Source organism: Puma concolor, chromosome B3, assembly GCF_028749965.1.
Source record: "Puma concolor isolate L17-30 chromosome B3, mPumCon1.1.hap2, whole genome shotgun sequence".
In the NCBI taxonomy this organism is placed as follows: domain Eukaryota; kingdom Metazoa; phylum Chordata; class Mammalia; order Carnivora; family Felidae; genus Puma; species Puma concolor.
In genome coordinates this window covers 68286078-68311532 of record NC_141672.1, presented here as the reverse complement: position 1 = coordinate 68311532, position 25455 = coordinate 68286078, and the positions used below count along the sequence as shown (strand labels likewise).

The 25455-nt window shown below is 36.2% G+C and overlaps 1 protein-coding gene and 1 pseudogene across 2 annotated transcripts in view; both read left to right on the top strand.

Annotated features, from left to right (window-relative positions):
* SCFD1 (sec1 family domain containing 1) overlaps positions 1-25455 on the top strand; it is a 124523-nt gene that overhangs the window by 64552 nt on the left and 34516 nt on the right. For both annotated transcript variants that reach the window (XM_086710003.1, XM_086710002.1), the window contains exons 15-19: positions 4589-4685; positions 8432-8502; positions 11246-11325; positions 16490-16552; positions 22283-22358. In XM_086710003.1, the coding sequence (XP_086566129.1) occupies positions 4589-4685; positions 8432-8502; positions 11246-11325; positions 16490-16552; positions 22283-22358 (387 nt within the window). The remainder of the gene's footprint in view (positions 1-4588; positions 4686-8431; positions 8503-11245; positions 11326-16489; positions 16553-22282; positions 22359-25455) is intronic.
* LOC112855035 (small ribosomal subunit protein eS6 pseudogene) lies at positions 20063-22276 on the top strand (annotated as a pseudogene).

Below are 25455 nucleotides of genomic sequence, written 5' to 3'. Positions count from 1 at the left end.
AATGATACGGATTAAACATGGGGAAAAAATAACAGGAAAGGAAAGGCTAGGGTGTAGATGGTCTTCAACTTAGGTATAGGTTATATCCTAAAAATATGGTTCTAAGTTTATTTTAGCTTAGGCTATGCTTTACTGTAAGTAAAATGTGATGCACAGACCCCTGTCCTACAAACCATATTTAATTCATTATGTAAAATGTTGCTAATACTGTCTTTCAACAGAGAAGAGTTTATCATCCCATCTCTCTCCTGAGAAGTAGGAGAGGAATATTGAGATTCTTAATAGTAAAGGAAGTATAACTCTCTAATCCCTTTTTGCCTTTACTTTCACTGCTGACTTGTACTAGGTTATAGAATTAGGGCTTGGAAAAGAGGGAAGGTCAAGAAATACCACTCTGTGTCATCAACCAGTCGTAGACTGAGGTGAGAAATGAGAATTGTAACTAGCAGTGAGTAGGGAGTACCAGAATAGTGGTGTTTGTAGCTGGAATGTAAAGAATGGTTAAGAGAAGGAAAAATCCCCTGCAGTTGTAGGAAAGAAAAAGAAATTCATTTCATGCCCTGTATAGGTCATCTGACAAATGTGCTTCGGTAATAGATTTTCAAAAGAGAAAGTAAAAATACCACTTGTTCATCTCAGATGACTCTTAAGAGTTCTCCATTATTGTGAGTGAAGGGACAAGCTAGTTTTTTAAAGGGTTCCCTTTTGTCCTTTTCAAACCTGGTGGGCTTTTGCAGTCAAAAAAGTTGTGTGTGGGGGTTATGTTAATTTAATATAAATGTTGAGGTAGTGTACTGAAACATGAAAAACATCAGCCTGATTTTCCAATGGTAACTCTGAAATTGGGAGAAAAACACTAGAATTTTTTAAAAATCACATTCCTCCCTTAGCCCTTTTAAAGAGATTTTTAAGAAATTCATGGCTTTCAGAGTGTACATTCACTGGATATAAGTTGTATTCCATGCATAGTCCTCTGGGTCTCTATAATAATCCTTTTACTGTTTATTCTTGATATTTATTGAAGTTACCAAAAATCTGTTTATTATCTTGACCTTGTTATTTTGTTTTATATTTTTAATTTGATTATTTTTTATGTGATTATTGTTATCCAAATTGTATTCTCCTTTGAACTCCTATTGTATAAGAACAATTCATCTTTGGGATTACAGAAGTTGTTTCTCTTAATATTTCCTTTACTTCAAGAAATTGAGAAAGAACTTCTATATATTATCTATCCGGCCAAAATAACCTTTTGCCACATATAAATTACGTGTATTACCAAAAAAAAACCCCAAATATGTACTAATTGACAAATATACTTTCTTTCATAAAGCATAAACAAAAGAAGCAATAAATTGTACTTGAGGAAAATATAATTTTCCCTACTCTTTATCTGTGGTGTACATTGGAGTCTGACCTGGATTTGAATCTCAACTCTCTACTACTTCTACTCTGGTAACCTTGAATAAATATATGTTTCTGTGTGTCTGTTTCTTCATCTTTAAAATGGGACTAATAATTCTTAGTTCATAGTGTTACTTGGAGAATTAAATGAGATTAAGTTAGTAGTTTTCAAACACTGTTCTCTGGTACCCTAGATCACTATAGAGACATTTAATGGGTCGCTTGTATCTATTTTATGTTTAGGGTTCTGCAGAAGATTTGATTTGAGAAAGAGGGTCCTGAGGTTCTCTGTTTAAAAACATTTGAAAGCCATAGCTGTAAGTAAAGTGCCTTGCACAAATAGATCCTGAATATATACTAGTTCTCATATTCAGGCTAGAAAATCTCCACTCCACTCTTTTCTCTCCTTCATGGGAATCAGTATATTGAAATGCTAAGTTAATTTTCTTTAATGCTTTATCGAGGTATAGTTCACATAGCATACAGTTAGTTAACCTATCTAAAGTGTACAGTTCAATGGTTTTTATAGTGTTGTCACAGAGTTGTGCATTCACAACCAAAATGTACTTTTATAACATTTTCATCACCTCCAAAAGAAACTCCCTACCCACTAGCAATTAAACTAACTTACTTTTAGATTCTATTTGCATTGCTTGTTAGAAATTTAAGTGTAAGTTAATACATGAAGACTTAGCAAAATAAATCTAATGTCTGTAGCTACAAAAATCAGTGAACCATGTTTCTTTTCTTCATTCGTTTGCAGGTACAGACATTATACTCCATTATGGCATTGAACCTACTTAATTTTATATATTAAATCACTAAAGACTTGGTTCTTTACATTTTTCACTCCTAGAAGTTCATCCGTCTACTTTTGTGTCTTCTAAAGATGACTACTTGATCTGTGTATGTCCTGCTTTTAGTTGAGGAATTCAACAAAGACCTTGTCAAGTACTTGTTATGAGCCAGGTGCTATGTTAAATTACCAGGGCTAAACGATTAATTAAACACAGTCTAGGGAATTTACCGTTTTAGAAGGGTAGCATGTAAACAAAGGAGAGTAATATAGTATGAAGATTGTTACTATGGAGAGGTATGTAAAATGCTGATGGTACACATTTAAGGGGGTAATAAATTCCTCCAAGCAAAAAGGAGATTGATGGGCAACAAGGGGGAACAAATAGAGATTGAAGAGAGTTGCAAAGAAGCTGGTCTCTGAAGAATGAGTAGAATTCACTGCACAGGTAATAGAAGAGGAATGTATTCTTAAAAACTAAGAGAATAACCCAAGCCTATGCCTAGAGGACTACAAGTGTACACAATGTTTAATCAGAAGTCATTGAGGTGTTTGATGTGACTAAGTGAAAAGTGGTGGGTGAAACAGAAAAGGTTGGCTAGAGCAGATCATGAGGGCCTGAAAGTCAGCTTAACACCTTATTTTATATCCTTCCCCCCCACCCCCTTTCCAGTCTTCACTCTAGAGATAATTAGCCTTTACCAGTCTCATATTCAGTTCACATTAACATAGTTCCTACTACCATCATTTTAGTTCCCCCTGGAGTTATCTTTGACTTTTTTCACTACTTTGATTCCCATATCCATTCACATGTTAATTATTAAATGTGTCTCTTCCTTTCCGTTCCCACAGCCACTACCATGGTGTCTTTCCTAGGATCTCTTTTCCATTTCTTTTGTCCTTTTTCAAAATTAAAATTTTCCATTCCTAAGACTTCACCTCTTAATCTGTAGTATTCAAAGTAGCATTATACAGTAGTGAAAATAGTTCCTATATCAGGGAATCTGAAGAATATGAAGGACCCAAGGGTTTATAAAAAGGAAGACCCTTATAGGGTTTATTATACTCTTCCAAGAGTTGACTGGCAAGAGAATTCTCTGTGTACTGATGTAGAATATATTGTTGAGTTAAAGCAAGGAACAGAAGAGTATAGTATATTCCTTTTGTGTCAGAAAGCCGACAGGTATTAGGATATAGACCCTGTTTGCTTACATTTTGCATAAAGGAATTGGACAACTGTAGAAGAAATAGTTGAAGTAAGTATCCATAGGAGTAGGGGTAGAAGAGAACAAGGGTGAGGACTGGTCTCAAAATACCTTTTTATGTTGTATTGATTTTTAAACTGAGTATTTCAGCTATTTAAAACTGGCCTTGTGTGCCACTGTGGGAGAGTGGGATTTGAGGGACTCTGATTTTCTGTTGCTTTATATATGAAACCCCTTAGAATGAAACTATCATTCAGACTTCTCCACTCTGACTATGCATGGTGCAATTCCTTTCACTGAAATGAACTCTATTCCTGTCCCCAGTCACTTTGAAATCTCAAGTCAAAATTCATCACTTTCTTCTCTACAATGGGTTAACTGTTTATTTCATTCTATCATCTTAGCTCAGTATATTTATGTTCTGTGTTTATATTTTGGTTCTTCATTGGTATCTCTGAGTATTCTAATTTATTTCATGAATGGTTTCTACTCTCATTTAAATTGTTAACACTTTCGATAGAAATCATGTTCTTTTCTCTTTTGTATTATTGAAGCATAATTTAGTAGATACTTGATAATGATAATTTGTATTTACTTTGGAGAATCCTAATATTTTAACTTCATTTGGATAGTTTTAATAAACAAATTTTAAATTGGAAAAGGGATCATATAGGAGAGCTAAGTTTGACTACTTTTCCATTACCTAAAACTTCAAAGTATTAAGTAGGAAAATTAATGAGGAAGTTAGCTTTGTTTAAAAACCACTAAAAATAATTAGGGTAATTTTCTGTCCAGTTTAAGTTGAAAATGTGTGGATTTGTGCACTAAAAAAGTAAATATAACATGACCACCTGACATTAATTTGCATGGAATACAATTATTTATTTATATGCTAATTACTAATAAATACAGTAATTGAGATTGGTGTGATTTTTATCTTTGCTAATATATGACATGCAGAATTAATTCTGAGTTTATAAGTCAGATATGGTAAAATAGTCAATCTGTAATTTTTTAAACTAAGTGTATGATCAAAAGTAAGAAACTTGAAAGTAAATTCTATTAGTAAATGAACACTTATTTTTAAAAATTGATCATAGAAAATAGAAACTTGTAAGCTGAGAGGCCCTTAGTATGTCTTTATTACTTCATATAGTCTAATCTAATATTTATTTTGAAACAGGCAAGAAAACTAGATGTATATTTTGAATATGAAGAAAAAATAATGAGCAAAACTACTCTGGATAAATCTCTTCTAGATATAATATCAGACCCTGATGGTATGTACCATAAATTTGAGGTTAATGTTAAGTTTCAGAGCTGTTGAATCCAGCATGTTCAGTATAAGTAAAATCTGAATAGAATTATTATTTTTCCAATCCATGCCAATAATGAGATAATTAAATGAGCTAGTTTCTGTTGAGAAGTTCGTAGCATAGCAATTCCTGAAGTGGAAAAATGATTTGCATTTTATTTCACTGAACTTCTCTTTGATGGTATTGAAGAACTTGTTGCATTCATTTATTTAAAGTGATATATCTGGGGAAAAAAAATAAAGTGATATAGCTGAAGTTCAAATTCTGCTGGTTTTAGGAAGACTTGGAAGTATAATATTCAAAGCAGGTGTCTCTAAATGATACACTTCTCATTACTTTAGTTTAACCCTAAAGCATTTCCCAAAAGGATATATCTAAAACTGAATTCTGTTTTAAATATTTAGGGACTTTACTTTTAAAGAAACTCCTTAATCAGTCCCTTTCATACTTACGTTTAACTAAATATGTGTATGTTAGATTTTCTTAAAACAAGATATGACTCTTTGTACTTAGAAAATGTTATAATTTTTACTTTCAGTTATAATGATCATGGGGATCCACATAGGTTTTAGCCTCCAAAACTATCCAAACTTTAGAGACTTGTTGATCATTTCAGAATAGTTTTCAATTCAAATCTCAGTAAACTGCTTTTCCAAAATGAATAAAAAAGTATATAAGCTATTCAGCTTATATTTTGCATACAAGTCACTTAGCTGAATGATGATGGTTTCTGAGTTAGACTTTGGTATGACTTTTAGACTTTATTCCAAACTGAAAAGTAATAAATTCCAAATTGTTTGTAATTAAAGATTCTTTTCGCAGAAACTTCTCTAAGAAGCTTTAGGTTATTGCTCACACTTTTAAGAAGCTGGATTTGTAGTGAGAACATACTATTTTGGAGTTATTTGCACTTTACAGTGAAAAAATGCAAAATATATAAGCCCATCATTTCAGAGCTATTCCTTATTATTTATAATAAGTTTTGACTAAAGTTGAAGCAAATGAATGTGTTAATAAAAAACTATCAGAACCTTTCTCTATTCTTTCCCCTTACTTTCTCAGTTTAGTTTTAAAGACATTAACTACAAGAGAACAAGGTAGGCATTCATGCAAAGTGGAAGTCTGGTGCCATTTTAGCCCAAAACAAGATGTTGCAACCTGAGCAGGATGAGAAAGGCATCCACATGTGGGACAGAGGGAAGCATCAAAATCCCAGTGGATTGAGCAGAGAAGCCACATGTGAAAGCATGGGCTGTAAGAGCTGTAACAGATTGAGGAGGGTGACTGTACACAGTAGCAACCCAGCGTCAGTCCAAGTGTGGTGAGAAGTGTGGCCAGGCATGTGAGCAAGTCTATTGTAGAGAATCAGAGCCCACGTGGAGTGAGAAGACATCCATACAGGCAAGGGGATGGCTGCAGAGAGAGGATATTTGTTATATACAGTGGACTGGTTAAAGAAGTGTATATGTCAGGTGCTACAAATGGTGCTAGGTTTCCTCTTGTCAGAGAAGGAAGAGAAAACAAGTAGAGAAAGGGAGAAAACTATACAAGTAGAGAAGGGGAGAAAACTATAATGAGCTCTATAATGTTGGATTGGAATTGGAAGTATTATAGTCTTGGTGTTTTCACTATATATTTGTCAGACAGAAATAAATATAGATAACATGTGCATGCACATATATACACACACACACACACACACACACACATATGTATATATATGTGTTCAGTCAACTGAGCAGGGCTGGGGGCAACAATGCCCTAGTGTAAAGACTGTAGCTTATAAATACATTTTCTACTAGGACTCGTTGGAGAAGTAGTTGATGCTGAGGATATTAAAAACAGTAACAGGCATCTACAGGCCCCTAAAACTCAGAGAGAGGGGAGCCTTTCTCTCCTGCTTTAGGAATGGTGGTCCCAAGAGCATACAGCAAGGCTGGTTGCTTTTTTTCTTTGTCCTTTAGCTGCTTAGTCATAGTTGCAGGAAATGCACAATAGAACAGGGTAACTAAAGCCAAAGCTTTCTGACCGAAGCACCAGAAAGGGAAAGCCAAGGGAATTGGAAAGTACCAGGGAGATTGCAGAGAGGAAGGAGCTCAGGAAAGCAAGCTCATAAAGTTGTTTATGAATTCCTGGGCTCACTCCTGAGCTGCACATACGTGAATCTGATCCTAAATAGCATTCCTAAGACTAAGGGTTGAAGGGCTATATGATTTCCCAGTTCCCACAGTGGCCACTAGATGGTTGGACAGATCCCAGTAGCACTGCAGAAGGTTTTGAAAATAGAAATCGATGATGGAACCACAACCCACAGATAGCTGGTGGGAACTTTGGCCTGAACCCAGCCAGGCTAATTTCCTGCTAAAACAAAAATAGCAGCTTTCTCCTGGGATTTAAACAAGACCCTGAATTTCATAACATAATATTCAGTGTCCAAGATACAATATTTATTTGTAAACATCAGAACTTTGGAGAACCCATCATTGATCTTTATTACCATTCTTTGCCATATTTAGGGAGTAAGGATAATTTGAGAATGGTTATCTGGATTCTAAACCATATAAAAAACCGATGGTTCATTAGTCACGTTTTGAAAAAAATTTCCTAGTTTTTATTCCATAAGAAAGTATAACACTGCCAAGTTCTTGAGTATTGGACTTTGAAGTGAGAGTACATATTGTTATTGGTTGGTGGTAGAACTGAGTTACCGGTGACCAGTGCCTCATCACTTTGTACCAAAGTACACCCAGTAACAGGGTGGAGAATAAATGAATTTCTCTGTAGTTTGGGGCTCTGGGTAGTAAGAGTAGCAGATCAAACTCAATGTGAGCAAGAAATTTCTTTGATATCTTACGTTTGTCTTAGAATTTCTAGCAAATATATTTTGCATAATACAACAGTGTTTATTTTAATATATAAATGTATTCTTTTCTCAAATCTTATATAGTGATAGAATACCCTCAAGAAAGAGGAGACCTGTATATTTTGTGACCCCACTTTTGAGAAGTATTTCATACTTAGGTTTCATAACCTAACACCTAGAAGGACCATACAGCTGTTTTCCCAGGACAGTCTGATTTTTATGTTTATTGTCTTTACATAATTAAATATGTACTGACATCCTTTTTCCATCTCAGAAGTATACTGTTTTAGATGTGTGTGATTATCCTACCTATTCCGTTCTTTCTGAGTTTCAATCTAAAAGGTTCATCTCTTGGGGCACCTGGGTGGCTCAGTCAGTTAAGCATCCAACTTCAGCTCAGGTCATGATCTCTCGGTTCACAAATTCTAGCCTCACGTCAGGCTCTGTGCTGACAGCTCAGAGCCTGGATCCTGCCTCAGATTCTGTGTCTCCCTCTCTCTCTGACGCTCCCCATTCATGCTTGCGCTCTCTCTCTCTCTCTCTCTCTCTCTCTCTCTGAAAAAAAAATAAACATTAAAAAAATTTTTTAAAAAAGGTACATCTCTTATAGACAATTAGGAAGAGAGAATGAAGATACTCCCATATCCCATTCCTTTACTCCCACAACATTTAATCATTTTCCATATCTGTGTGTTACATAGTCATAATTAGAGTGCCTATAACCTTAAATCACTTGAAAGAACCATATTTTATCTTGTCATATTTATATATGCCTTAAATTTTTATATACTTGTGTTGACTATAACACTTAACCAGAATTCTGAAAGTTTTTTTCCTCCCTATGTAGCAGGAACTCCAGAAGATAAAATGAGGCTGTTTCTTATTTATTATATAAGTGCACAGCAAGCACCCTCTGAGGTATGTCCTCTTTGTTTAGTTATTGGATAGAAGGGGAGATATTTGTTTGTTTCAAAAATAGAAGACAGATCACTGTGACCAAATAACTACCTCATTCCTTTCTTTAAAAAAAAAAAAAAAAAAAAAAAACAATTTGTTAAGGCTGGTTCTATTTACTGCTGAGTTTTAGAGCAGTATTTATTGTCACCAGAAGAACTATCCACTCATGAAATGTCTGATCACTTTTAAGTTGTTGGAATATGAATTGAATTCAAGTGCCCAAATTCTTATTTCTGGGAAAATAGCTATTATAAATGAAGTTAACCAAGTTTGCTATGCTTTTTGTAAGTTTGGCCTTATTTCTCATTATGTAATGATCTTAAAAGCTCCATTTCATTAAGCTGTAGCCACTAATGCTTTCCACTGAATTTATCTTTAACCTAAAGTAAAAATGTAATATTTTAAGGTTATTTAAAAACTAATGTCAATTATAGAACATAAGGAGTCAATTGGAAGAAAATACCCAAACTTCCAAATTGCTATGTAAATATCGCAATTTAATTAGATTACACTTCAGATTTATGTATGTCATATGATTCATATAAAAAAATGAAATTGATGGGGTGCCTGGGTGGCGCAGTTGGTTAAGCGTCCGACTTCAGCCAGGTCACGATCTCGCGGTCCATGAGTTCGAGCCCCGCGTCAGGCTCTGGGCTGATGGCTCAGAGCCTGGAGCATGTTTCCTATTCTGTGTCTCCCTCTCTCTCTGCCCCTCCCCCGTTCATACTCTGTCTCTCTCTGTCCCAAAAATAAATAAACGTTGAAAAAAAAATTAAAAAAAAAAAATGTAATTGAGTTTTTTTTAATATTGCAATCAAATAACTTTTATATCAATAAATGCCTCACAATTATTGGGAAATGACATATTTCCCTTTCTAGATTTTTTTTTCCCCTGGAAAAGAGGATTATGGATAATTTTGTTGTTTTCTTTTTCTGTGACGGGCCATCACTTGCTTTAGAAGAAAAAAAAGTTTATAGGTAATTAATTGACTTTGAAGGCAAATGGTAATTTTGGTGTCAGTGTTGTTGCCAGGTTAGAGACCTGCTAACTCTCCTGTTAACTCAGTAAAATTTTACTGGTGAGCAGCAAGTGTTAGAACTTTGGAGATGACACCGAGGATGATACAGTAGTTATAAACGTCTTTCGTTTGCCAATACCATGTATTTTTATAAGTCTGATAGATCATAACGCATTTTTTTGGTCAAAAATCTTGGTGTTAAATCAGTAAGCTAAACCCAATATTTGCTTTAGGCCAATTCTGCTTTGTTCTGGGAATACGTCTTTTATTTTAATTTAGTAAGAAAGTGTAGTTTTCTTTGTTTTGTTTTTTTTTTAAACATACATTTTAATGGCAATTTACAAGTCCAGATATTTGCTCATTCTAAATTTTTTTTTTTTAACATTTGTTTTTGAGAGACAGAGCACAAGTGGGGTAGGGGCAGAGAGAGAATGAGACACAGAATCGGAAGCAGGCTCTAGGCTCTGAGCTGTCAGCGCAGAGCCCGACGCGGGGCTCGAACTCGCAGACCCTGAGATCGTGACCTGAGCCGAAGTTGGACGCTTAACCGACCGAGCCACCCAGGCGCCCCTAGTTTTCTTTTTAGAAGCATCTCATACCTATATCTTAGAAGATTTTTATAGGTATATATACATATATATTTGGCTTATATATAAAAAGGCTTATAGCCTATTTATAATATTTGCTTCAGAATTTATGATTCTGAAACTTAATTTAGAATTCCCTTAATTTGACCACATTATTTTCATTTATTTTTGGTAAGGACTATATTTTCATAAGTTTTAAGTGATCATTAAGAGGCTTAAAGCAAATTATGATTACTGATGTCAGCTGATAGCCCCAAAAATGCAAAATAGTGAACATCTCTGGTTGAAGGTGAGCTTTAAATTTCTGACTTGTAAGGGGCACCTGGGTGGCTCAGTCAGTTAAGCATCCGACTTCGGCTCGGGTCATGATCTCATGGCTCCTGAGTTCAAGCCCCGTGTCAGGCTTGGTGGTGACAGCTCAGAGCCTGGAGCCTATTGCAGATTTTGTGTCTCCCTGTGTCTCTGCCCCTCCCCTGCTCATGCTCTGTCTCTCTCCTTCAAAAAAAAGTAAACATTAAAAAAAAGTAAATTTGTCTTCTAAAATTTTTATAATGGAATCACTATGATGATAGGCTCCTATAAATTACAGGAATTCAACTGGACTTACTCATCAGGAAACAAAAAGAACAAGAAAGAGAAAACAACAGTTTAAAAAGTGTAAGACACCTGATACTCCATTAATGCATTTGGACCACTAGAGTGTATATGACAGGGGAAAACCTGAATCTGCATTTCCCCTCAGTCAATGTCATGCCCCTTGTGTTTCTGGTTCTGAAATATTCTTGGTCAAGCCAGTTGGTTCATATAGTGATTATCCTGAGGAAAGGCAAGTTCAAAAGTGGAGGAAAAATTGACTGACTCACTGAGGGATGACAAAGTACTGGATAGGTGATTTGGGAGTCTGTCAAAGGTAATTTTCATTAGATGTGATTTTTGTCTCGGGTGTCCCTCATACTCAAAATATGACTCCGTTCTACTTGGGTGCCTGGAATTTAAACTCGTGCCTTTGGTCTGACTTTTTAATGAATAAAATAATAACAAAATGGTCTTCTCTTTCATGAAAGTAAAAATTTTTATATCGTTCTTTGCTTATTTCAGGCTGATTTGGAGCAATACAAAAAAGCATTAACTGATGCAGGATGCAACCTTAATCCCTTACAATATATCAAACAGTGGAAGTAAGTTTTATTTTCTTCTTATATAAAAGAGTACAGTGGAAGTCCCAAGAAGATAAGAATGTTACTAAGAAAATTGAACAGTGCCTTAGTATTTTTTTTTAATTTGGTGTCATAAATATTTCCCTATCTGGCCCTCTCTATCCACAGCTTAAAATTACAAAAAATGGTGATGCCTTTCTTTCCTAGAGAAGTTGATGTTTTCTTCGCTGATTAGATACGAGTGACAAAGACTGAAATGTTTTGGGTCAGCCATCTCAAAAACATCAGAAGAAAATTTTAATTTCACTAGTAGAGAAATGCAGATTAACAAAGCACACAGATACAGTAAAGTGCTGTGCTAAGGATACAGAAAATTAATTGGTGCATTTATATTCTGCTATTAAAAAATATAAATTGTCACCATTTTGCCAGATGGTATAAAAATTTTTTTTTAAAAATCTTTGTGGGGTGCCTAGGTGACTCAGTCGGTTGAGTGCCGACTTTGGCTCAGGTCATCCATCGTCTCACAGTTCATGAGTTCGAGTGCCATGTCGGGCTCTCTGCTTATAGCTCAGAGCCTGGAGCCTGCTTCGGATCCTGTATCTCCCTCTCTCACTGCCCCTCCCCCACTCATGCTGTGTCTCTCTCTCTCAAAAATAAAATAAAAACATTAAAAAAAATTTTTTTAAATCTTTGCATACTTCTAAGGTTTCATTCCAAAGAAGTAATTGGAATTGTAAAATCTTAGAAGCAACCAATCTCAATGTTCAACAGTAAGCATTTCCATAAGATAGAATACAATTGAAAATTAAAATTCATGTGGTATAAGACTAATGACACTGGAAAATGTGTATATGATAGTGAAAAAATAGTTTACAACAAGTGATTTCTCTCTTTGTGTCTAGAGACTCTTCTAGACTTTGGAAATATAATAGTGACCATGTGGAAGGCTCCTTCAGTCATTGAATTTACATTTGAGTGGAGGGAAAATGATTCAACAAATAAGCAAACAAATGAACAGAATACTGTTAAATGATACTAAGTGGTATAAAGAAAATAACACCAAGTGATAAGATCTTAACTTGGGGGTAAGAGTTAAATTTGTTGAGAAGATCAGGGAACGTGTCTGAGTAGGTGATATTTGAGCCAAAACTTAGATGACAGTTTTTACATTATGATCTCTATTATCCATCCATCTATTTTTGTGTGTATTTGTATATATGAACATAAATCTGTATACATACAATTGCATACCTTGACATATATTAAAATGTTAACAGTGGATAACTCCAGGTGGTAGAATTTCTTCCCTTTCATGTGCTTATCTTTATCTTCCAGATTTTTTACAACAAACCTTACTGTCAAAATATTTCTTTTTTTTTTTTTTTAATGTTTATTTATTTTTGAGACAGAGAGAGACAGAGCATGAACAGGGGAGGGTCAGAGAGAGAGGGAGACACAGAATCTGAAACAGGCTCCAGGCTCTGAGCTGTCAGCACAGAGCCCGACGCGGGGCTCGAACTCACGGACCGTGAGATCATGACCTGAGCCAAAGTCGGACGCTTAACTGACCAAGCCACCCAGGTGCCCCTCAAAATATTTCTTAAAATGGGGTGCCTGGGTGGCTCAGTTGATTAAGCATCCAAATATTGATTTTGACTCTGGTCATGATCTCACAGTTTTGAGTTAAAGCCCCATGTTATGCTCTGTGCTAATAGCATAAAGCCTCCTTGAGGTTCTCTCTCTCTCTCTCTCTCTCTCTCTCTCTCTCTCTGTCTCTCTATCTCTCCCACAGTTAATAAATACACTTAAAAATATTTCTTTTTTTTTTAATATTTCTTAAAATGATTGTTTTAAGACTATAAGATTGAATATGCTTTCCAAGCTCAACAGTATGCCAAGTTGTTAACAGTGGTTATCTCTGAGTTTTTGAGTTTGAGTGCTTCTTCAAATTTTTTTTTTTTATGATTTCATGTATTTTTTTAATTATTTATTATGAGTAAACGAGTGGGGGAGGAGCAGAGAGAGGGGGAGAGAGAAGCCCAAGCAGGCTCCATGCTGTCAGCACACAGAGCCTGATGCAGGGCTTAATCCCACAAACAGTGAGATCATGACCTGAGCTGAAATCAGGAGTCAGGCACTTAACCAACTGAGCCACTGAGGCACCCCTAATATTTTATTTTTAAGTAATCTTCTACACCCAACATGAAGTTCAAACTTACAACCCAGAAATCAAGAGCCATGCACACCGACAGAGCTAGTCAGGAGCCTCATTTTTTTTTTTTTTTTTAAGTCATCTCTACCCTCAACATGGGTCTCGAACTCATGACTCCAAAGTCAAGAGTTAAATGCTCTACTGACTGAGCCAGCCAGGTGCCCCTGCTTTTTCAAATTTCTTTTTATTTCACTATGTTCTTGTAATAAGAAGAAAATATACAATAGACCTCTGTTTAAAAAGAGAAACTGAAAACTGCTTATTCCAATTTCTATAATATATACCTTTACACATTGGCTTTGTGGCATATGTCATTGTTCTTTACATTATGATTTGTGGAGAACTCCTTAATCAAACATTTATTGTTGGAAGAGGAAAGCCAGTCTTGGACATCATTTTATATGGTTATAAAATATGTAATTCCTAGCATTTTTCTTTATAATTATAAAGAGTAATACGAGTTTTTTGAAGAAAATTGTATAAAACTCTGTTAGAAAGGAAGTAAAAATTTACTTGTAATATCATCATCCAAAGTCTACAGCTAAACACTGTATATCTTTTTATATGTACATTACATGTATTTTTTAAAATTTGGAAATTATTAGTATAGATACAGTTTTGTATTCTAGTTTTCCATTAACTCATTTTAGCAGTCCATTTTCTTAAATAATTACAGTGTTTCTTGGAGCACCTGGGTGGCTCATTCGGTTGAATGTCCAGCTTTGGCTCAGGTCATGATATCATGGCTGGTGAGCTTGAGCCACAGGCCGGGCTTTGCACTGGTGGAGCCTGCTTGGGATTCTCTGTCTTCCTTTGTCTCTGCTCCAACCCCACTTTCCCACCCTCCCTCCCCGCCCCTCAAAAAGAAACATTTTTAAAAAGTTTTTTTTTAATAGTGTTTCTTAAATTTTCTTCAGTGGTACTATTTAGTGTGTGAATATTGTTTAGCCATAAAAATGTGCCATGATTTATTGAATCCTTCCATATTGTTTAGATATAGTTCATTCTAGTGAAAAATAAGTATTTGTTGAAGGCAGAAATTCTAGTCTACTTCGGAAAACATTTGATTCACATCCTCCTTCCTGAACAAGGTTGTGATTTTTGTGTTTGGGATTTCTCTAATGGTATTTTCAGTGAGTTCTGTCCCAGTTGAAGTAGAGTGTTTTTAACATTTCAATTATCACATCTTAGTGATTTCCATTCCGTTTTTTACTCTCATATGATTGTCTCGTATTTATGTAAACTTTTTTTTCTTTTACAAAAACAATTGAAATAGTTAGGAATCATTTTAGAAGAGTATTGAGTCACATAAAAGTGTTTATGGTATGCTATTAAAATGTTACAGAACAGTTTTACAGTATATTAATTTTGTTTTTAAAGTATATATGTTATATATATGTGTGTCCAGGGATTAGAGGAATATACACAAAAATCGATGGTGAGCCTCAAAGTGTTAGGGTTCTTTTGGGAGCATTTTGTGTCCTCAATTCTCTATGGTAAACATACTCCCAGAAGGAAAATATTTTTAAAAGCACATCTAAGTGCCATCTTTTTGCCAGACTTCAGAAATTGTATAGTTTAGTTAAAGAGAATTCTGGACACTTAGAAAGATTTGAAAAATAAATGACTACATGCAATTAGGTATAAAAGTGTGTGTTGTAGAAAATAACTCTTAAAAGGAAAAATCATTGGGTGGTAGAATAGTTTAATGAAAAAATTGGTTTTGGGGCACCTGGGTGGCTCAGTTGGTTAACCGTCCGACTTCGGCTTAGGTCATGATCTCACAGTTTGTGGGTTCAAGCCCTGCATCATACTCTGTGCTGACAGCTCAGAGCTTGGAGCCTACTTCGGATTCTGTGTCTCCCTCTGTCTCTCTGCCCCTTCCTGGCTCGTGCTCTCTGTTTCTCTTTCAAAAATAAATAATCATTAAAAAAAAAATTTTTTTAATAAAAGAAAAAAGTAGTTTTGAGCAGAGTCTTAAAAGGAAATGCATAATTTCTGTTGGAGAAGAAGGCAGTCCATTTATCCCCCTCAAAGGACAGCATGAACAAAGGCATATGTCTGGTAATGAGGGAGTATGGAATGTGGGGACTGATAAAGAGACTAAACTTAGTTCATGATTGTTCTTCCAAGGCAGCAAGTCTGTTTCATGTTAATGACCAGATATAATAAAAGGAAAAAGTCTTGATTTTTGGGAAATGAATGCATTTGTATTTTTTAAAGAATTTCAAGGGCGCCTCGGTGGCTCATTTCAGTTGAAAATCCAACTTCAGCTTGGGTCATGATCTTGCAGTTCGTGGGTTTGAGCCCTGCATTGGGCTCTGTGTTGGTAGACAAGAGCCTGCTTGGGATTCCCTCCCTCTCTCTCCCTCTCTTCCTCTCTCTCCCTCTCTTCCTCTCTCTCCCTTTCTCTCCCTCTCTCTCCCTCTCTCTCCCTCTCTCTCCCTCTCTCTCCCTCTCTCTCCCTCTCTCTCCCTCTCTCTCCCTCTCTCTCCCTCTCTCTCCCTCTCTCTCCCTCTCTCTCCCTCTCTCTCCCTCTCTTCCTCTCTCTCCCTCTCTTCCTCTCTCTCCCTCTCTTCCTCTCTCTCCCTCTCTTCCTCTCTCTCCCTCTCTCTCCCCCTCTCCCTCTCTCTCCCCCTTTCCCTCTCTCTCCCCCTCTCCCCTCTCCACCCTGCTTGTGCTTTCTCTCAAAATACATAAACTGCAAAACAAAACAAAACAAAATCTCAGTGTTTCAGTACTAATTGTACTGTACTTGGACAACATTTTACATGATTACAAATCATATAGTCAACATTTATATAATTGTTTCAGTGCTCATTATACTGAAACATTGTATTATATTCATTGAAAGATGATTCTCTTTTCAGAAATGTCTGCATAGTAAAAGTCAGTGGAGTTTTTAATACTGTGATGCTGAATGTTTGCTCTGATAATCAGTTTTCCAATATAGCTTTTTTTATTTCATAGGGCTTTTGCCAAGATGGCCTCAGCTCCTGCCAGCTATGGTAACACTACTACTAAGCCAATGGGGTAAGTATTTTTAATAATTCTGATGGAATAAGTCTGGTACTCCAGACCATAATTAGACTCTCAAGCCCTAAAAGCACACTGACACTTTGGAGCACCTAAGTGGCTCATTCGGTAAGCACCCAAGTCCTGGTTTCGGCTCAGGTCATGATCTCACAGTTTGGGAGTTTGAACCCTACATCGGGCTCTGCACTGGTAGCATGGAGCATGCTTGGGATTTCTCTCTCCCTCTTTTTCTGCCCTTCCTCAGCTTGCTGTCTCTCTCTCAAAAAATAAACATAAAAAAAATAATAATTAAAAACATAATGTTTTTCAAAATAAACATTTTTTAAAATAAAATGTAAGTTAATATATTTTACATGGTATGAGCTATTGGCTTCTTTTGCTTCCTTGTTCTTAAAACATTACATTTTTTTATTTTCAGAAGTTATATGAAGGTTAAAGCTACTTTTATATCACTGTTGATAAGTAATACAGACTTGGAGCTAGGCACTCAAGATTTAGCTTCAAGAGAGATGTAGGCATACTATTAAATGACAGGGAGGAAATCATTTAATAGTAGGAGGAGGTCTAGGTCTAGGTCTAGGTCTGACTCCTGACTCCACAGAATCCTATAGTGTGCATGATTTTCAAAGTAACTGAACAAGGTAATTCTAACTACTCTTTTTTATACCATACTTGTTTCAAATTCTTTAAGTTTTAGAATAAAAGTGTACAATCCAGAGGAAAACAGTTTTATTCTAGCTTTACCTCAAGCTTCCAGTTTTAATGGAACAGTTTGCAAAAAGCAAAAACACTCAGCTAGGCAAGTGTTTTAAATGCTTGACAGAATGAATCCAGCTAGCCTCACCTTCATACAGTGCTGTGTAAGTGAGCAGTGCCTCGAGTTGCCTGGTACCAGGGAATTGCCTCTGAACTCTTCATTCCAACAAAGATTACTTTCTCTTGTTTCTGTTAAAGCATTTCCACCTTGTCCATCCTTTGATTTCACAGAGGAGTAAAGGCAAGATAGGGAAAAGGAAATTTATTTGGAAATTACTCTCATGTATTTAGTAGACTTTCCAGTTCCATATCTTAAAATCTTAATATTAAAAGCCTAAAAATTTCTTGTGGATTTCATAGTTGAGGATTTTAATAAAATGTGTTGTAAGAAAATCTTGATGATTTGGAGGCTATCCCTAGCCTTCTGATATCATAATACAGGAATACCATTCTGTCCCACACAACATCCCTTGATCCCAAATGAGAGATTGAGCCACAAATATATGCCCAATATGGCAGGTCATTTATTGATGTTACTTTTGTTGTTAAATACTCAAACATTTCTTCAGAATTGAGGTAAAATTCACCAGGTATGTTATGCTTCACATTTTTATGTGATAGAGGTTGTGTATTGTGGGGAGATTGTATAAACCCAGGACTGGATCTAGCTGCTGTGATGTAGAGAATATAGTAACTTTTTGACTTACTTGTAATACTTACACCCATATATATTTTCAATATGTTGATGTGTTTTGAATTCCTAAAACAAGTTATCCTGATTTACTATCATTAATTTTATTGTTTTAATAGTAAGGCAATCAGGAAAGCAGGGAGTTCTCTCCAAATTATAATTTGCCTAAAACCTATAGACATAGCTCAAAGGTATTGGGGGTTCAGTTCCAGACCACTGCAATAAAGCAAATAATACAATAAAACAACTCAAAATTAATTTTTTGGTTTCCTGTGCATGTTAATTACATTTGTACTGTGCTATAGTCTATTAAGGGTATAATAGCATTTTGTCTTTAAAAAATGTACATATCTTAATTTAAAAATAGTTATTGCTGGGGTGCCTGGGTCACTCAGTCGATTGAGCATCCAGCTCTTGATTTGGGCTCAGGTAATGGTATCACCGTTCATGGGATCAAACCCTGCTTCAGGCTCAATGCTGATAGTGTGGAGCCTGCTTGGGATTCTCTCTCCTGTCTTTCTGCCCTCACCCACCCTCTCTCCTCCCCGTGTGCATGCGCCCTCTCCCTAAATAAATAAATAAACATTTTTTTTAAATGAGGCTTTTTAATAGTTTGTTGCTAAAAAATGATAACCATCGTCTGAACTTTCAGTAATCTTTTTGTTGGTGGAGAGTCTTGCCATGATATTGATGGTTGCTGACTGCTCAGGATGGTGGTTCGTGAAGGTTGGGGTGGCTGCGTCCTGTTAAAATAAGACAATGGTGAGGTTTATTGCATCAATGGACTGTTCCTCTACAAACGATTTCTCTGTAACCACGCATGCAGCTTGATCGCATTTACTTGTAGTAGAACTTCTTTCAAAATTGGAGTCAGTCCCTCAAACCCTGGAACTGTTTTGTCAACAAAATTTATGGAATATTCTAAATCCTTTGTTGTCATTTCAGCAGTCTTCACCGGGAGTAGATTCATTCCCAAGAAACTACTTTCTTTGCCCTTCTACAAGCAACAACTCCTCATTCACTAAAGTTGTATCATGAGATTACAGCATTTCGGTCCTATCCTCAGGCTCTTCTAATTCTAGTTCTCTCTATCCACCACATCTGCAGTTACTTCCTCCCTTGAACTCCTGAACCCCTTAAAGTCACCTATGAGGGTTTTAGTCAACTTATTCCAAACTTTTTTTCATGATGATAGTTTGACCTCTTACCATGAATTGTGAATGTTCTTACTGGCATCTAGAATGGTAAATCCTTTGTAGAAGATTTTCAGTTTAGTTTGCCCAGATCCATCAGAGCAATCACTATCTGTAACAGTTACATAGCCTTACAAAATGTATTTCTTTAATCAGAAGGCTTGAAAGTCAGGATTATTCCTTGATCCATGGGCTGCAGAATGGATAAGTTTTTAACAGGCATGAAAACAACATTAACTTCAGCGTACATCTCCATCAGAGCTCTTGAGTAACCAGGTGCGTTGGCAGTGGGCAGTAATATTTGAAAAGGTGTCTTTTTTTCTGAGCAGTAGGTTTCAACACTGGGCTTAAAATATTCAGTAAATCATGCAAACAGATGTGCTGTCATCCAGGCTTTGTTCTATTTCTAGAACACAGCAAAGGAGATGTAACATAATTCTTAAGGGGTAATTCTTAGGGATTTTCAGAATGGTAAATTAGCATTGGCTTCAATTTAAAGTCCTCAGCTGCAATAGCCCTTAATAAGAGTCCTTGAAGTTTTGCAGCCAATTGAAGCCAAGTCTTGACTTCTTCTAGCTATTTAAGTGCTGGATGGCATCTTCTTCCAGTAGAAGTTTCTTTGTCTGTATTGAAAAACTGTTTAGTGTAGCCACGTTCATTCATTACCTTAGCTTTATCTGGATAACTTGCTGCAACTCCTCCATCAGCTCTTGTGTCACCCTGCACTTACCTTACAGAGATGGCTTCCTTCCTTTTTTTTAATTTTTTTTAAATATGAAATTTATTGTCAGATTGGTTTCCATACAACACCCAGTGCTCCTCCCAACAGGTGCCGTCCTCAGTGCCCATCACCCACCCTCCCTTCCCTCCCACCCCCCCCCCCCCCCATCAACCCTCAGTTTGTTCTCAGTTTTTAACAGTCTCTTATGTTTTGGCTCCCTCCCTCTCTAACCTTTTTTTTTTTTTCCTTCCCCTCCCCCATGGCCTTCTGTTAAGTTTCTCAGTGGCTTCCTTCCTTAAACCTTATGAGCCAACCTCTGCCAGCTTCAAATTTTTCTTTTGTAGCTTCCTCACCTCTCTCAGCCTTCGTAGAATTGGAGAGAGTTAGGGCCTTGCTCTGGATTAGGCTTTAGCTGAAGGGAATTTTGTGGCTGGCTTGATCTATCCATAGTACTCTAACTTTTTCCTTATCAGCATTAAGTCTGTTTCACTTTCTTATTTGTGAGCTCACTAGAGTAGCACTTTTAATTTCCTTCAAGAACTTTTTCTTTGCCTTCACAACTTGGCTAACTGGCACAAGAGGCTTAGCTTTCAGCCTGCCTCAGCTTTTGACATGCCTTCTTTCTCACTAAACTTAATTATTTCTAACTTTTGATTTAAAGTGAGAGATATGTGCTCTTTTTCATGCGCCTCAGAGGTGGTAGGTAGACTGCTTTAGGATGAAGTTGAACATCTCTTTCTCAGCTACTGGCTTCCAGAAACTCATTGACGTGGACAGCAGACAGAATTTTTACCTTTTATGGAGGCATATGGCCACAGAAATTGCTGCTGATGCTCTGGGTGAAGAAGGATTATGTAGTCTGAATCAGTGGTGGCAATGACAAACAAGGATTCCCAGTGAAGCAGAGTGTTTTGACCCATGGCTGTGTCTGCCTTCTGAGTAAGGGTCATTTCCACTACAGACCAAGGAGGGCTGGGGAAAGAAAATGCAAATCTGTTCAAGGATGCATTATGGGTGTCAGTCTTAGTGTTCTCAACTTGCTCATTGTGAAAAAAAAAAAAAAAGGAGGGGAAGGATATTCCTGGACTCATTTATAATACTGTGCCTCATCACCTGGGACCCAAAAGAGCTAGCAGAATCCACAGACTTCTCAGTCTCTCTAAAGAAGATGATATCCACAAGTATGCTGTGAGAAAGTCCCTAAACAGAGAAGGTAAGAAACCAGGAACCAAAGCGCTCAGTATTCAGCAATCTTGTTATTCCACATGTCCTCCAACACAGATGTCGGCATATTGCTCTGAAGAAACAGCATACTAAGAAAAAAGAAGGAAGAGGCTGCAGAAAATGCTCAACTTTTGGCCAAGAGAATAAAGGAGGCCAAAAAAACTGCCAGGAACAGATTGCCAAGAGACAGAAGCTGTCCTCTGTGAGAACCTCCATCTCTTAGTCTGAGTCCAATCAAAAGGAGATTTTCTAAGAATAACAAAGAAAATCAGACATCAAAAAATAAATAAAGTGAGAGACATGTAACTCTTCCTTTCGCCTGAACACATACAGGCCATTATAGGGCTATTAATTGGCTTAATTTCAATATTGTTGTATCCTAGGGAATAGGGAGGCACCAGGAGAGGGTGAGAGAGTGGGAAACAGGCAGTTGATGGAGCATTCAAAACACACCACTATATTTATCAGTTAAGTTTGCTAGCTTACATGAGCAAGGATTGTGGCACCCTGAAATAATTACAATAGGAACAGCAAGGATCACTGATCATAGGTCACCAAAGCCAATACGCTAATAATGAAAAGGTTTGGAATACCGTGACACAGGGACATGAAGTAAGCAAATGCTAATGGAAAAATGTTTAATTTGAGGGGCACCTGGGTGGGTCAGTTGGTCCAACTTTTGATTTTGGCTCAGGTCATGATCTCACAGTTCATAAGACGGAGCCCTGTGTTGTGCTCTGTACTAACAGTACAGAGCCTGCTTGGGATTCTCGCTCTCCATCTCTCCATCCTTCTACACCTGCCCCCCACTCATGTTCGTTCTCTCTCTCTCTCTCTCTCTCTCTCTCTCAAAATAAATAAATAAACTTTAAAAAATAAAATAAGATGCTTAATTTGAGGGCAGCTTTTATTTTTACATTTTATTAATAATAATTGATAGACAATTTTATCACTGTTTTATTGTTAGATAAAATTGCAGCCAGGATATCTGGAAGCAAAAATTCTCGGGTCACTGTTTAGTCAGAATAAAAGTGATAGGTACAGTGAGCCTCAGCAGGTCATGTGTAATAGGCAAATGATTTATCTGTAACAAATTGGAAAGATAAGTTATACTTAGGGTAATCCTCTTCTTTTGTCCCTAGTCTCTTATCACGAGTCATGAATACTGGGTCACAGTTTGTGATGGAAGGAGTGAAGAACCTGGTATTGAAACAGCAAGTGAGTATACTTGTTAGAAAACATTCTGGTAATTTTTGAACATAAATGTTGACAGGTTGATTGCTTAGCTAGAATACCTTCTAGATATATTCAAGTTATAAATATTTGGAATAAAGTAAAATCAAGGGGCCTCTTTCTGGCATATTTAAAAATACGATATTTTCACACGTGTAGTTCAGGGCTCTGTCATTTTAGGCTTTTTTTTTTTTTTTTTTAATTCATTTGGACTTTATTGACACTTTGATTTTCCTTTAACTACTGTCAGGTTTGTAAAAGTACATTGATTGGAAAAATGAACTTACCCTACTTAGAATAATAAACTGTTACCTAATGCATATAAGTTTTAACATATATTAAGAGAATAAGCAAATGAACTTAAAGGTCTAAAGGTCTGTGTAAGTTAGAATAAAATATTTTAAGTAGAATGTATGTTTTGGGGTAATGAAACTACCCCAAAAGTAGTATAGCCTGATTTTACACTTCATTTTGGAATAATAGTTTTGTACAGAAAACATTTTTTAGTGACTTTTGTTTTTCTTTTTTTCTGCTAATCTAATATATAAGTATTCTGCTTCAGAAAGTCATCATTAATTTTGTTTGTTTTCAAATAGGATTTGTTTTTTACTTTACAGTACGGAAATTTTCAAATAAACATTAGTATAGGAATCTTCCCTGAACTCTTCGCCAAGCTTCAGTACGCAACATCCTGTCATTCTTGTTTCATTATTCCTATTATATTTTTTCTTTTACTTATTTTTACTGAGATAGTTGAAGGAAAGGCTAAAACATAATATTTCACACATAAATATTTCAATTTATAATGAGAAAGATTTTAAAGCCCAAATTTTTAAGAGAGTTGATTATCAGTTATTCAGATGTGAATAGTCAGTGTTTACTTGTTGTCAGAAAAAGGTTGATCTTTTCTTTCTCTGGGCTTTCTTCATACTTTCATCTTCCTTACAGTATTTACATGGAGTATTTTGTATTGATGTTATTTTTTACTCTGCCCCCCCCCAGTTTTATTGAGATATAATTGACATAGAATGTTTTACTTCTTGATAAGGATCTTGATAAGATCCTTGAGAGCAAGGAATTTTTTTTACCAATCTTTGAATTTTCCATAGCACTATATATATAGTAAGTATTCAGTTCTTTATTTGAGTGATGTTTTATTATAAAAACCATGTAGTATAAGTAAAGAACAGTGAAAAAAACTAATATGCTTTATTTAATTAAAGGGCTCTTGACTTTCCAAACTTAAGATACATTCCAGATTGCACTATTTCCTAATTATTTGGGAACACTTTTTAGCTTCATTATCCCTCTTAGGAATTCTTTTCATTCCCTCACAGTCTACCTCTCTCCTGGTAAAGAGCCACTAGTAAGTACTTAATCCACTCTTTTACTGGTTCACATTGCTTCCCTGAGTCTGTTCATCTTTCTTCTGCAGAAGGTGAAAAGGTGGAAAGGGGTGCCTGGGTGGCTCAGTCAGTTAAGCGTCCAGCTTCAGCTCAGGTCATAATCTCACAGTTCGTGGGTTCAGGCTCCACGTCAGGCTCTGTGCTGACAGCTCAGAGCCTGGAGCCTGCCTCAGATTCTGTGTCTCCCTCTATCTCCGCCCCTGCTATGCTCATACTCTGTCTCTGTCTCTCAATAATAAATAAAAGTTAAAAAAAAAAAAATACAAAATAGGAAGTTGGGCACATCAGACATTAATGTGTTGTACTTTACAGTTTAACCTAGCACTTGTTAAAGAGAAAATTACTCATGACACTGGGGAAAGAACAGGAAGACAGACATTCGGGGGGGTCACTGTGAAAGGAATTGGGACCACTACAGTAAGGTTTTGTACCTGGGGGGAAAGATTGGGCTCAATTCCAAATACATCAAGGGAAAGTGGGAATTTATAGCCAAGGACCAGGGTAGGAATCAGTGGATGTAAAATTACTAAAAGGAAACATCAGGGATGGAAGAGGATTCTGGCTAAACCACCCTAACAGGATTCTTGCTGAAGGCAGGCCAATGAGATCAGACATCACCTGGGAGATGAGAGGATGAGGAACTTGACCAGATAAGAAGGGTAATCAGGTATAGAAAATGAGAGATTCTTGCTAAACTAACTTAGCAGGATGCTTTTTAAAGTGGGCTGTGCAAATATGGACACAGAAGTTCAGAAGTCAAGTCCTCATTGAAAGAGAGCTCAGAGGAGCCTGAGTAAAGTTTTGTCAAGAGAGAATCTCTGTCACACCACCAATAATGATAGTTATTTAGCATTAACTATGGACAAGATGATTTTGTTATGTGAGACAAAAAGGGAACCACCAGTTCCTAAGATAATGTCTGCCTTTCGGTAGATAGAGTGGGTGTTGTGTAGCCACATGTAGTTAAATTTATGTTTAAGGAGAATTACATATTTTTCTTAATGGGTTACTCTTACAAGGAAATCGCAATAGTGGAATAGCTCATAGTATGGAGAAATTACAGACTTTAATTTTTGGAATGTTCTTATTTACTTTCTGAGCTTATTATTCACATAAATGTCCACTAGTGATGTTTGTAATAGGTGTCTAAACTGATCTAGTTAAATATTTTATTGTACTAACACAATAAACTAACACAAGTTTGTTTAAAGTTCATAAAGTATAAAAACTATCATCTGTAAACCTCAAACCCCTTTGCTTTTCTTAACATTGCAAGTAACAAACTGCTTTGAAATAGGCAGTTTCTCACTTACAGAAGTAAATTTTGGAATGATTGGTAGTTATCTCTATTTGTAGGATATTTCTGCCACTACTACTAGAAGAACCATGCATTTTTTTTAAAAGTGTAAGTTAATGAGACATTTAGGCTCAACATAGAGGAAATAAATGTGATGTTTTTGTTGTGGGAGGATGGTTCATTTTATATTTTGAAGTAAAAAGAAAAGTCATACTAAAAAACATTTAGGGGTGTCTGGGTGGCTCATTTGGTTAAGTGTCCAACTCTTGGTCTAAGCTCAGATCTTGATCTCAGAAGTTGTGAGCCTAAGCCCCACGATGGGCTCCACACTAGGTGTGGAACCTACTTTAAAAAAAAAAAAAATGGCACTTGCATGGCT